The sequence below is a fragment of the Erpetoichthys calabaricus genome, chromosome 3 (assembly GCF_900747795.2).
Source record: "Erpetoichthys calabaricus chromosome 3, fErpCal1.3, whole genome shotgun sequence".
In the NCBI taxonomy this organism is placed as follows: domain Eukaryota; kingdom Metazoa; phylum Chordata; class Cladistia; order Polypteriformes; family Polypteridae; genus Erpetoichthys; species Erpetoichthys calabaricus.
In genome coordinates this window covers 12,664,678-12,677,921 of record NC_041396.2, presented here as the reverse complement: position 1 = coordinate 12,677,921, position 13,244 = coordinate 12,664,678, and the positions used below count along the sequence as shown (strand labels likewise).

Genomic DNA, 13,244 nt, shown 5'->3' with positions numbered 1-13,244 from the left:
AATAAATGAAAGCGGGGACCCTCAGACCAACAGGTAAGCGATGAATGACATTTTTTTTTTCTTAAACGAGCTCAATGTCACGTCATGCTGAGGTTTTCTGCCGGTGACTGAGAAGTTTCGGGACTTTGGAAGAGCCACTGCTGGAATGCCGAGCGCTGCGCAGCGCCCCTCGTTTTCGTTCAGTTGGCTCTCACCTCGGCCGGTCTCGCGCAGACTGATAAAGCGCTCAGCCATTCGCGACTCAGTAGCCTGACGTGAAGTAGCCAATCGGCTTCCCCATAGGCTGGCAGTGATTTAATGCTTCACAATTTCATACGCTGATTGTATCAATGAAGTGAATGGATATTTCGTGCCAGCTACCTGATCGGAACTATGATAGGCAAAAAAACAAAGAAAAAATTATAATTGCAATCATCAACCGAGAAGGACAGGCGCTCATTCTTTACATCGGGTATTTGTTTTCTTTTTTACTTGCTGAAAAATCCGAGTTTATTCTCGTCCGTAACTTTACGATGTGTCTACCCGTGGTCACTTTGTGAATACGCAACGCCTCTCACATCTGGGCAGATGCCAGCTAAATCGAGTGTTTCAACAATCAGGCTACATCCCCGTTTTTAATATTAAGTCTTTGAGCCAAGGGGGCTATTTCAGTCTGAGCGACAAGAAGCCAGCAGCAGGTGCTTGCCAGAGCCAGAGTGGCACTACGTTGTGGTTGCGGACCGAAGAGAGAGATATTGTTCATCACAGCTGAGGTACTGTATCGAGAGGGACACATGTTTTCGCTTTCATCGGCTAAGGGGTCCATTGTGGGAAGAGTCTGGTTGGACGAACACGGTGTTGGGACGACACTAGGCTGAGCGAGCCGTTCAGGGTCTGTTCGTGGTGCTGAAACCGTCGGGCGCTAATTCTGCAGTGATGCAAGGATGGGAGGCCGTACAAGATAAGGCGATGTATTACTTCCGTTCTTCTAACAGTTGATCGAAAAGAAATGCGGGCACTATATATCTACAGGAATCTTCAATTGTGAGCCCAGAAGGCACTACACCTGGAGCGACCTTTGTTAAGCATTTTATATTGGAGGCATACGGACAAGAGTCTACAATTGTCGCAACCCGCATTTAAAGACAACATAAGCTCATTGTGATTTAATTCATTTTTGTTAAAAAAATGTCCATTTGTATCATTACTCGAGAAAAATAACACCACGCTAGCACTGGCAGCATGCAGAATTAAGATCGTGTACGGAATTTACAAAGCGGTAGAGGAATGAGCGCAGAAGCAGCTTGGCACGCAGCACCGCGGCCACAGAGACCGCGCAGGTCCCATTCAGTGCCTCATCGGCTGTTTTCATTTGGCAAGTAAACCCTCGTTTAACTTCTTCTCCAGAATGATACACTTGTGCAAGACTGTGACCCCCGAACGGCCCGGAGAACAGCAGAATAACTTAAGTGACCTGTCTGTTTGGTTGGGATTGCGGCACAGACGCTAGTGATTAACGCGTACATCTGCACGGCGCTTCACCTGCAGCGTTTCTGGACACCTGCATGTGCTGCGGACAAGACATCTTCAGAACCTGCTCAGTCCCTCCGGCCCCTTCGAGCCCAGTGCCGCAAATGTGACGAGCAAAACCCGCCTTACGATAAGTCTCGTTCATCAAAGCGGACTGCTGGACTAAAGAACATGGCTTGTCTGCCCATTTACTTGAACTCCGCTGTCTTCATGCTATTTGGCTGGGACGCCTGGTTTGTCACCGCAAGTAAGTACACTGTGGTCCTGTCGATGGAGACTGGCTTTTGAATCACTTGAGAACCTCGCCCGTGTGTGTGTGTGTGTGTGTGTGTGTACCTGGTCTATTATATTTAAAAAAATTGAAATGTGCAATTTACTGAACATTATCAAACTTCACAGAAAACAGACCCTGCTGCAATGTGGTATACTAATAGAACTGGTACGCTTTAAAGTACAACGTCCGAAGGGGTTAAAACAAAAGAACATGTATAGCATCTGTTTAGCATTTATGAAAATGTCTTATCTATCTATCTATCTATCTATCTATCTATCTATCTATCTATCTATCTATCTATCTATCTATCTATCTATCTATCTATCTATCTATCTATCTATCTATCTATCTTTAATGATCTTTATTGATTTTACACAGTGCTCTTAATATTTATTTATCTTTGTTTATACCTAGCATAGTGTTTTCATGTGTTTAATTTTGCATAGTGTCCTCCAAATGTAGGCTACATACTGTATTTTTCACATAACACCACACATTCCTATCTATGTAATATATAGCGCCTTTCACATCACTTGACCTGCCTATCTATTTTTTAGTTCCTCTCAAGTGCAGCTATCTATCTATTGAGAGCACTACAGTAAATAATAATTATGTGTTTGAATGCAGATGCTATGCTAGACTGTCCTGTGAAATTAGCAACTCATTTCCGGCTGACGTTTTGGAAAAAAAAGAACATGTATAGCTTCTGTTTAGCATTTGTTAAAATGTCTTATCTATCTATCTATCTATCTATCTATCTATCTATCTATCTATCTATCTATCTATCTATCTATCTATCTATCTATCTATCTATCTATCTATCTATCTATCTATCTATCTATCTATCTATTATAAAGTACCTTTCACTGTCTATGTATTATATACTGTCGTTCACTATTATATAATGCCTTTCATAGCTATTGATCTGTCAATCTATCATATCGGGCCTTTCACTGCCACTGACACTGTGACCATCTATTACAATATTATCTATACAATTCTGGAACAATCCTGGACATGGTGGCAACTAGTGGTTCACTATGTATTATATAGTGCATTTCTTAACCATTGACCAATCAATCTATCTATTACAAAGTATAGTTCATTTTTATCTCTTATGTAGCACCTTTCATAGCTATCTATCAATCAATGTATTTTATGGGTTATTTAATATCAATCCATTATATAATTAATTTCAGGTAATTTCATATGAATCTACAGGTATTATATAATACCTTTCATAGGCTTTTAACTTTTTATGTAATTCCTTTCACAGTAAAAAGTATCTATCTATCTATCTATCTATCTATCTATCTATCTATCTATCTATCTATCTATCTATCTATCTATCTATCTATCTATCTATCTATCTATCTATCTATCTATCTATCTATCTATCTATCTATCTATCTATCTATCTATCTATCTATCTATCTATCTATCTATTATATAGTGCTTTTTACAGTTTATTAAGGTCCCAATCACTATCTCTTTAAGACTGTGTTTAATAACTACCAAACAGTCAGTCTATTAAAAAGTATTTCACATCAATCTGTCAAACATTGTATTTCACTGTCTATTTTATAGTGCCATTTACTATCTCTCTAACAGTATCTTTAATAAATATGGATGAATCAATCAATCAATCAGTTATAGTATATTTATATTTCTGTTGTATAGTGCATTTATTAGCTTTCTACCTATCTATCTAATATGTAGTGCCTTTTACATCTATCTATCTATCTATCTATCTATCTATCTATCTATCTATCTATCTATCTATCTATCTATCTATCTATCTATCTAAGTATAATTATCAGTTTTATAAATATTAATCAATTTGTCCATTGTACAGAGCATTTCATGTCTATTTATTCTAGTGTTTTTCAATGCTACTGTATCAGTCTTCCTTTACTGTCTTTTTCCCGTTTATATATTATATAGTGCCTTTAATAACTGTCCGTCAATCTCTTTATTATATAGTTCCTTCCATATTCCTCCTTCTAAGGTGACAATGAGCTTCACTTTGTATCAGGCGCAGGTCCTCGTGCTGTTTTGCTTTGGCCGGACTTCCATAAAGCGCAGCCCCCCTTTTCCACGCTTACCTCTATTTTCAAAAAGCCTGCGCTACACGATAACGTTTATAAAACCAGCGGAGATTGACTACGTTGAACGAAGCAAGGGGATGGTTCCCTATGTCAGGTTTACCCACCCGTTTGAGTGCCCGCGCACTTGTCACATAATCGCAGTTGTCACCCAAACCGAAGACCTGCAAGTCTGCGAGGACAGCCTGGCGCGCACGCGTCGACTCCCACATTAACGATTCCCTACCTGCCAAACCGAGAAAATCTGAATATTTAACTATTACATCTTACTGTAAATAAAGTACTTTTTTATTTGAACTTCACTCAAGGATGGACAATTATAGCCTATTTGCTGTATTTGAACGTAATGAAGGCGTGTTGTTAAATTCTGCGTGTCCTGTCTTCAAACCAAACGTGCACGGAGCTTTGCTTTTCCTGGAATGGCACAGAATATTCTTTCACGGGCAGCCAGAACTCGTGGAAACGTCGCTGACTATGATTCAGTGAAGCTGCGAAATCCACGTCGCTCTTTTCTAAAAATGAAACTCTAATTAAGTGTGCAGTGGAGACTAAGTTTCTCGAAATTGTTCGCGGGCGTTCTCTCTGGAAAATGTCTTGTATTTTTTGTTGTTTTTTTTTTCCATTATGCACTAAACGCTATTTAGTCCTGATCGCTTTTACTAGATTCCAGAATCACCAAGACCGGCAGCTTCCACCGAAAGGCAGGATACCCATGGCTCTGAGGGGACACTCGTATGTCCGGGATTGTTAACGTTTTATCTGTTAGCCTAAGCTCAGGGCTGCCCACTGACAGACTGAGAAGATCATTCCTCCCCCAAACTATGCGACTCTTCAATTCCACCAGAGGGGGTAAACGTTGAACATTATTCAAGTTATTGTCTGTTTTTTACCTGCATTTTTTTATTACTCTTTAATTTAATATTTTTTGCTGCTGGAGTATGTGAATTTCCCCCTGAGATTAATAAAGTATCTATCTATCTATCTATCTATCTATCTATCTATCTATCTATCTATCTATCTATCTATCTATCTATCTATCTATCTATCTATCTATCTATCTATCTATCTATCTATCTATCTATCTATCTATCTATCTATCTATCTATCTACAGATGATGCCCACTTAGCTATCCCGACCAAGAGACACTCAGTTGGGTTATTCTGCACTTCTGCATGACTCATGTGAGCTTCGATGGACTGGCGATCCGTCCAGGGCTGTTTCCTGAACTCTACCCACTGTTGCCAATGTAGGTTATGCCCCCCACACTCACCCAGAACTGGATCAAGAGGCTTTAAATATAATTCGAATTAGTCTGAAAAAATGAAATCCTTGGAATGTCAGAAGAAAAAAAAATCCACGAAAGAAGGGAGCGATGAGACTGACTGAGCCCCACTGCCAGATGATCAAAGCGGTGTGGCATCGTGGCTAATAGGTGTGCCACCTTGCCGTTTACCACATAGCCCGATAAATAAATGCATTGATTTGAAGATTGACACGTGTCTGATGGACGGTAAACCTTAACATGTGGAACAGCGTTAACTGTGCAGTTATTTTGTAAACGCGAGAGTGAAATGCGAAAAAGGCGCAATAAAATGGGAATAGATCGTACATAAAGTGACAATAAAATGGGAACAGATCGTACATAAAGTGACAACTGTCCGTCCAGTTCAAAGAGGCTCCTTAGGCTTTTAGCGCGGCAGTGAAAATAGACTGAGGATCGTCGCTACTGGACTAGTTGTGACGGACTCCGAAGTGTTTGGAATCGGCAAACAAAAAAGTATCGCACTGCTTGTTACTGTTAAACTGCCTGAGGTCAAGCAGAAACAGGTAATCACTCATCCACGGACAATTAGGGTGTTCAGCTCACTGCCCAAGAGACAAAACCTGAGGAAGTCAGTCGATGAGCGCAGACAGAACTGGCATCTGGGCTCGGATTAAGAACAGGTCTACAGTGCTCATGGGTGACATCGTACATGAAAAATACCAGAAAATGAAAGGCTTTAGATGATAGAGAGATATGAAGGCGCTATATTACAAATAATAATAATAATAATAATAATAATAATAATAATAAATAATGGTACATTCAGGTCAACCGCCACTATTAGGGCGAATTAGGCATTCGCCTATAGGGCGCAGATCCATAAGGGGGAAAAACCCAGCCGCACGGGTTACCGAACAGTCGGCTGGCACACTAATTATCTTAGCCTACAGCTCAAAATCACGTATCTCCAGCAGTTGGTGCAAGGTATGGCCCGGGATCCAGAACAAATGTTTTGGTGCAGGCGGTTCTCCCACTTTAATCAAAATTTGAATTGCAACAGAAATAATGAAACGGGTGTCAGCTGTGGGGCAGACCTGCGTTTCAGGTTCAACTTCCAATCCAAATGACCGTCTAGGAGCACCTCGAATATATAGTCCACCGACCGTAAGGGGCGGAGTAACTTGCCCTCACTGGGCGTCTTCTCTGTGCTAGTTGAACAGAAAGGGACAAAACCGTTAGCGGCGGGCCCTGCGCCACCATTAAGACTAATTAGGTATTTGTCTAGGGCGCAGGTCATAAGGGGCGTGAGTTTTGGGTTTGTTAAGTTAGGTACCGGACAGTTGTTTGGCGCGCTAATAAACTTGGTTTAGGGTGCAAAATAACCTGACACCCGAACGGGACAGTTATACATTTACACCACTTTGTAAGGCTGCTTCCTCTGGTGCAGAGTCGTGGAGGAGCTGAAACATACAAGGCAGAAACAACTCCTAGATAGAGTGCTATCGCATCTCATTGTACTTATAAAAAGCAATGTCATGATCAACAAATAGCATATAAATAAAGAGTAAATGAAGCCACACCTCTTCTGTGTTCTTTCATCACCTCACACTTATAACAAAAATTAACAGTTCAGAACCAACTCATCCCTTTTAGTAGAACACACCACTTGTCCAACTCCCCAAATTTCACAAGAAAAAATCCAGATAGACAGATAGTGAGATGCACCATATAATAGATAGATTGGCAGTAGATCATTATGAAAGGCACTGTTTAGTGGATAGTGAATGAGATTATATGATAGACAGTGAAAGGACACTATATAATATATAAATTAATTGATCAATAATATTGAAAGGCACTGCATAATCAATACTTTATAATATGTAATGTGATCAAAAACAATTAAAGCACTACATAATAAATACAGAATGACACTATATAAAGGAAGTGCAAGGCAGTTTATAATTAACAGATAATTAATAGATTGACTGACTGATTAATTGATTTATTGATTGATTGATAGTTATAAAAGGCACTATTTCACAGATAGATAATCAAGATATTTTATAATGATAGATTGATCAATATGTATTACAGTCATTATATAATAGAAAGTAAATGAAAATGTATAAGAGATAAAACACACTTAATAATAAACAGATACTTTATTATAGATAGCCTGATTGATCAATATCTATTAAAGGCACTATATAATAGACAATTAACAACACTATGCAATACACAGTGAGAGGCTAACTATATGATAGACAGACAGATACACAAAGTAGGGAAATACATAACAGACTGATTGATAGATGGTTACATAAAGTGGACCTGAAAGGTATTACTTATTGCTTACATACAGTATGTAATTTACCATGTAATAGACTGATTGATATGAAATTCAACATGAATTATTTGAATCTGAATAACAGACAGATAGATAGATAGATAGATAGATAGATAGATAGATAGATAGATAGATAGATAGATAGATGTGAAAGGCAGTTTATAAGAGATAGATAGATAGATAGATAGATAGATAGATAGATAGATAGATAGATAGATAGATAGATAGATAGATGTGAAAGGCAGTTTGTAAGTGATAGATAGATAGATAGATAGATAGATAGATAGATAGATAGATAGATAGATAGATAGATAGATAGATAGATAGATAGATAGTTGTCAAATGTAAACATTTATAAGTGTATTCTATTACCTATCTTTGACAAGTACTGTAGCTAGTGCAGTAATAAAATGCATTGAATGTGTCATTCCAACAGATGGTGCACTGTAAACTAGCAGTACTGTCGAGAATCCTTTGGCAAATGCTACAGTATATGATTAAGAGAAGAGACAAACAACTGACACTACAACGTAAAGGAAATTTTAGAAAGAATGAATATAGGAAATAATAAAGATAGATAGATAGATAGATAGATAGATAGATAGATAGATAGATAGATAGATAGATAGATAGATAGATAGATAGAATCATTGTGTGTTATTTTGTGTTTAATTTACCTCACCCGCCTCGACCCTGTTTAGGAATACATAATACATAATAGACTGATTGATAGATGGTTACATAAAGTGGACCTGAAAGGCATTACTAATTGCTTACATACAGTATGTAATTTACCATGTAATAGACTGATTGATATGAAATTCATCATATAACAGATAGATAGATAGATAGATAGATAGATAGATAGATAGATAGATAGATGTGAAGACACTATATAATAGATAGATAGATAGATAGATAGATAGATAGATAGATAGATAGATAGATAGATAGATAGATAGAGGGCGGCACAGTGGCGCAGTGGGTAGCACTGCTGTCTCGCAGTTGGGAGACCTGGGAGTATATGATTAAGAGAAGAGACAAACAACTGACACTACAACTTAAAGGAAATTTTACAAAATGAATATAGGAAATAATAAAGATAGATAGATAGATAGATAGATAGATAGATAGATAGATAGATAGATAGATAGACACACACCCCAGTACTTCTTCTTTTTCCTCTTCTTCTTTTTCTTCTTCTTCTTGTTCTTCTTCACATGCTTGACTTGTCCTTCAGCTCACTTCAGTCATCAGATGTTGATTTGCAGTTTTATGGGGAGCGTCTCATTCCCAATCAAATTGTACTGTTGGTGCTTAATCCGTTAACAATAGGAATAAATGATTTTTGAATTGAGTTCTTATGCTGTCAGGAATTGAAGATACCCCCCCCCCCCCCCCAACTCTGCCGGCCCCCCTCTCAAATATGCTGTCCTCGATGTCCTTTTGAATCTGTGTATCTCCGTGATGTGCTGTTTTTTGCCTTATGCTGTCATTGCCACTTTAAGTGTCACATATCAGTGCAGCTCATGCTTTGTGGTGTGCTGAGGTTTTGCGATGAAATTTCTTCAATAGCAGATTGAGAAAGTGAGCAGTGAGACTTGTTAGTGTCAGCCCAGGGGTGTTTGCCCGTTACATTGTCCTTTTGTTGTCTTTACTGAGCTCACTGTCATTCAGGTCACACAAAGAAAGCTTAGTAGGCTTAATAAACAGACACAGTTTCCCCCTGAATACCCCACCTGTCCCGTGGTACAAGAGAGCCTTCACCCCACTAGTTCTTCTCGGCTGCAGCTATGGACGTCACATTCACAAGCACACATCTAACTGTAGTCACTTTTAAAGCACATTTAGGATGAAAGGCTCAGAGTTTCTGATTATCCGTTCATCCATCCATCCTTTCTATCGTGAAAAGGCAACTATTCCAGAATCTGCTGAATCATTTCAGAGAGTTAGCAGATATGATGGAGAGAAGGAAGGTTGATATACTGTGTGTGAAGAGACTAAATGGAAGGGGAGTAAGGTCAGGTGAATCGGAGGTGGATTCAAATTGTTCTATCATGCTGTTGATGGGAGGAGAAATGGAGTAGGAGTTATTCTGAAGGAATAGTATGTCAAGAGTGTTGTGAAGGTGAAAAGAGTGTTAGGCAGAGTGATGATTATGAAGCTGGAAACTGGAGGTGTGATGATGAATGTTGTTAGTGCATATGCCCCACAAGTTGGGTGTGCGATGGAGGAGGAAAGAAGATTTTTGGAGTAAGATGGATGAAGTGATGAACAGTGTACCCAAGGGACAGAAAGTGGTGATTGGAGCGGATTTCAATGGGTATGTTGGTGAAGGGAACAGAGGAGACGAGGAGGTGATGGGTAGGTATGGTGTAAAGGAGAGGAATGAAGAAGGTCAGAGGATAGTGGATTTTGCCAAAAGGATGGACATGGCTGTGGTGAATATGCATTTTAAGAAGAGGAAGGAACACAGGGTGACGTACAAGAGTGGAGGAAGATGCACACAGGTAGATTACATCCTATGCAGAAGAGTCAATCTGAAGGAGACTGAAGACTGCAAAGTGGTGGCAGGGGAAAGTGTAGTCAAGCAGCATAGGATGGTGGTCTGTAGGATGAGGTTGGAGATCAAGAAGAGGAAGAGAGTGAGGGCAGAGCCAAGGATCAAATGGTGGAAGTTGAAAAACGAAGACTGCAAGGTTGAGTTTAGGGAGGAGGTGAGATGGGCGCTGGGTGGCAGATACCAGACAGCTGGGATACTACAGCAGATGTAAGTAAGGGTGACAGCAAAAAGGGTGTTTGGCGTGACATCTGGACAGAGGAAGGAGGAAAAGGAAACCTGGTGGTGGAATGGGGAAGCACAGGAGAGTATACAGAGGAGGAGGATGGCGAAGAAGCAGTGGGATAGTCAGAGAGATGCAGAACGTAGAGAAGAGTACAAGGAGATAAGGCATCAGGTGAAGAGAGAGGTGGCGAAGGCTAAAGAAAAGGTGTATGATGAGTTGTATGAGAGGTTGGACACTAAGGAGAGAGTAAAGGACCGGTGGGCTACAGAGAAGGACCGAGCTGGGAAAGATGTGCAGCAGGTTAAGGTGATAAAGGATAAAGATGGAAACATACCCACAAGCGAGGAGAGTGGGTTCAGAAGATGGAAAGAGTACTTTGAGAGGCTGATGAATGAAAAGAACGAGAGAGAGAAGAGATTGGATGATGTGGAGATAGTGAATCAGGAAGTGCAACGGATTAGCAAGGAGGAAGTAAGGACAGCGATGAAGAGTATGAAGAATGGAAAAGCCATTGTTCCAGATGATGTACCTGTGGAAGCATGGAGGTGTTTAGGAGAGATGGCAGTGGAGTTTTTAACCAGATTGTTTAATGGAATCTTGAAAAGTGAGAGGATGCCTGAGGAGTGGAGTAGAAGTGTACTGGTGCTGATATTTAAGAATAAGGGGGATGTGCAGGACTGCAGTAACTACAAGGGGCTAAAATTGATGAGCCACAGTGTGAAGTTATGGGAAAGAGTAGTGGAAGCTCAGTTAAGAAGTGAGGTGATGATTAGTGAGCAGCAGGATGGTTTCATGCCAAGAAAGAGCACCACAGATGTGATGTTTGCTCTGAGGATGTTGATGGAGAAGTTTAGAGAAGGCCAGAAGGAGTTGCATTGCGTCTTTGTGGACCTGGACAAAGTATATGACAGGGTGACTGAGAGGAGCTGTGTATTGTATGAGGAAGTCGGGAGTGGCAGAAAAGTATGTAAGAGTTGTACAGGATATGTACGAGGGAAGTGTGACTTTGGTGAGGTCTGCGGTAGGAGTGACGGAGGTGGGATTACATCAGGGATCGGCTCTGAGCCCTTTCTTATTAGCAATGGTGATGGACAGGTTGACAGACAAGATTAGACAGGAGTCCCCGTGGACTATGATGTTAGCGGATGACGTTGTGATCTGTAGCAAGAGTAGGGAGCAGGTGGTGGAGATCTGCTCTAGAGAGGAGAGGAATGAAGGTCAGTAGGACCACCAAGACAGAATACATGTGTGTGAATGAGAGGGAGGTCAGTGGAATGGAGAGGATGAGGGGAGTAGAGTTGGTGAAGGTGGATGAGTTTAAATACTTGGGGTCAACAGTACAGAATAATGGGGAGTATGGAAGAGAAGTGAAAACGAGAGTGCAGGCAGGGCGGAATGGGTGGAGAAGAGTGTCAGGAGTGATTTGTGACAGACGGGTATCAGCAAGAGTGAAAGGGAAGGTCTACAGGATGGTAATGAGACCAGCTATGTTATATGGGCTAGAGACGGTGACACTGACCAGAAAGCAGGAGACAGAGCTGGAGGTGTCAGAGTTAAAGATGCTAAGATTTGCATTGGGTGTGACAAGGATGGATAGGATTAGAAATGAGGACATTAGAGGGTCAGCTGAAGTTGGACGTTTGGGAGACAAAGTCAGAGAGGTGAGATTGCGTTGGTTTGGACATGTGAAGCGGAGAGATGCTGGGTATATTGGGAGAAGGGTGCTAAGGATAGAGCTGCCAGGGAAGAGGAGAAGAGGAAGGCCTAAGAGAAGATTTATGGATGTGGTGAGAGAAGACATGCAGGTGATGGGTGTGACAGAACAAGTTGACGAGGACAGAAAGATATGGAAGAAGATGATCCGCTGTGGCAACCCCTAATGGGAGTAGCCGCAAGAATAATAATAATAAGAAGAAATATAAAGAATTACATGTAAGTAGCAGAAATGTTAGACTTGAATACGCAAAGTGAGGTCTGAAATGTCAAACAATGAGAAGCATCTCGGAGTCACAGAGGACTCATCACTAGTAGTCATTGGGTGAAGAGGCGTCTGACTTCCTTGAATCAGGAACAGTGCAGGATGTTTTCCAGGGCAGCTGCATTTTCTGGAGCTCTTGGGACAAACTGAACAGGTGACAGAGGACACCACAAAGTTGTTGATTACTTTCTGGGTTTGCTGTAAAGCATTTTTTGAATCATCAGGTTTGTTGCAACTTTTGTGTCGTGGTTGCACTTAGTCAATTAGGTGTTCTGAGCTCCTCATTCTCGACTCTTAGCTCTCTGTTTATGTCCTGTCCATCCCCTGGTCCAGGTCACTACTGATTTATTGGTCAATTCTGATCTGGTTGTACAAAAGTAATTATAGTTTTCATCTGTTTATCATCAAATATGTTTAATAAATTATTATCACTAGCCGTGCTGCCTGTTTAAGACACGTTGAAGTATTCAACATAGATGTCAGCATGTTCAACATTAATGTTTGCAATGCACTGTCTATTGGAATGCATTTTGTAATACATGTAGTAATAAAATACATTGCAGTTTTCATTCCAACAGATGGTACATCACACACATTTGTAGTAATACAATGCATACAAGAGCAATGCATATATCTGTGTTATCTGCCATTTGATATGGGATTCATAAAAGTAATGTTAATATTTGCGATGTGCCTTATGTTGGAAAGACAAATGCAATGTCTACTGTATGTCTCTGGTATATGCCATTTATATATGGAATTGTAAAACAATGTTGATGTTTGTGATACACCACCTGTTGGAATGACAAATACAATGCATATGACTTTGATATATGCTGTACGATAAGGAATTCATTAAAGCTGTTTTAATGTTTGTGATGTGCCATCAGTTGCAATAGCAAATTCAATGCATTTGTTTCTCTTATTCCCTGCCTGCAGTTTGTTTTCTGCCTTGTGCCCTATGTTGGATGGGATTG

At 40.2% G+C, this 13,244-nt stretch overlaps 1 protein-coding gene across 1 annotated transcript in view; it reads left to right on the top strand.

Annotated features, from left to right (window-relative positions):
* Positions 1 to 464: 464 nt before the first annotated feature.
* fndc4a (fibronectin type III domain containing 4a) overlaps positions 465 to 13,244 on the top strand; it is a 175,780-nt gene continuing 163,000 nt past the window's right edge. The window contains exon 1 of the mRNA XM_028796380.2: positions 465 to 1,756. Coding sequence (XP_028652213.1) covers positions 1,681 to 1,756 — 76 coding nt within the window. The 5' untranslated portion in view covers positions 465 to 1,680. The remainder of the gene's footprint in view (positions 1,757 to 13,244) is intronic.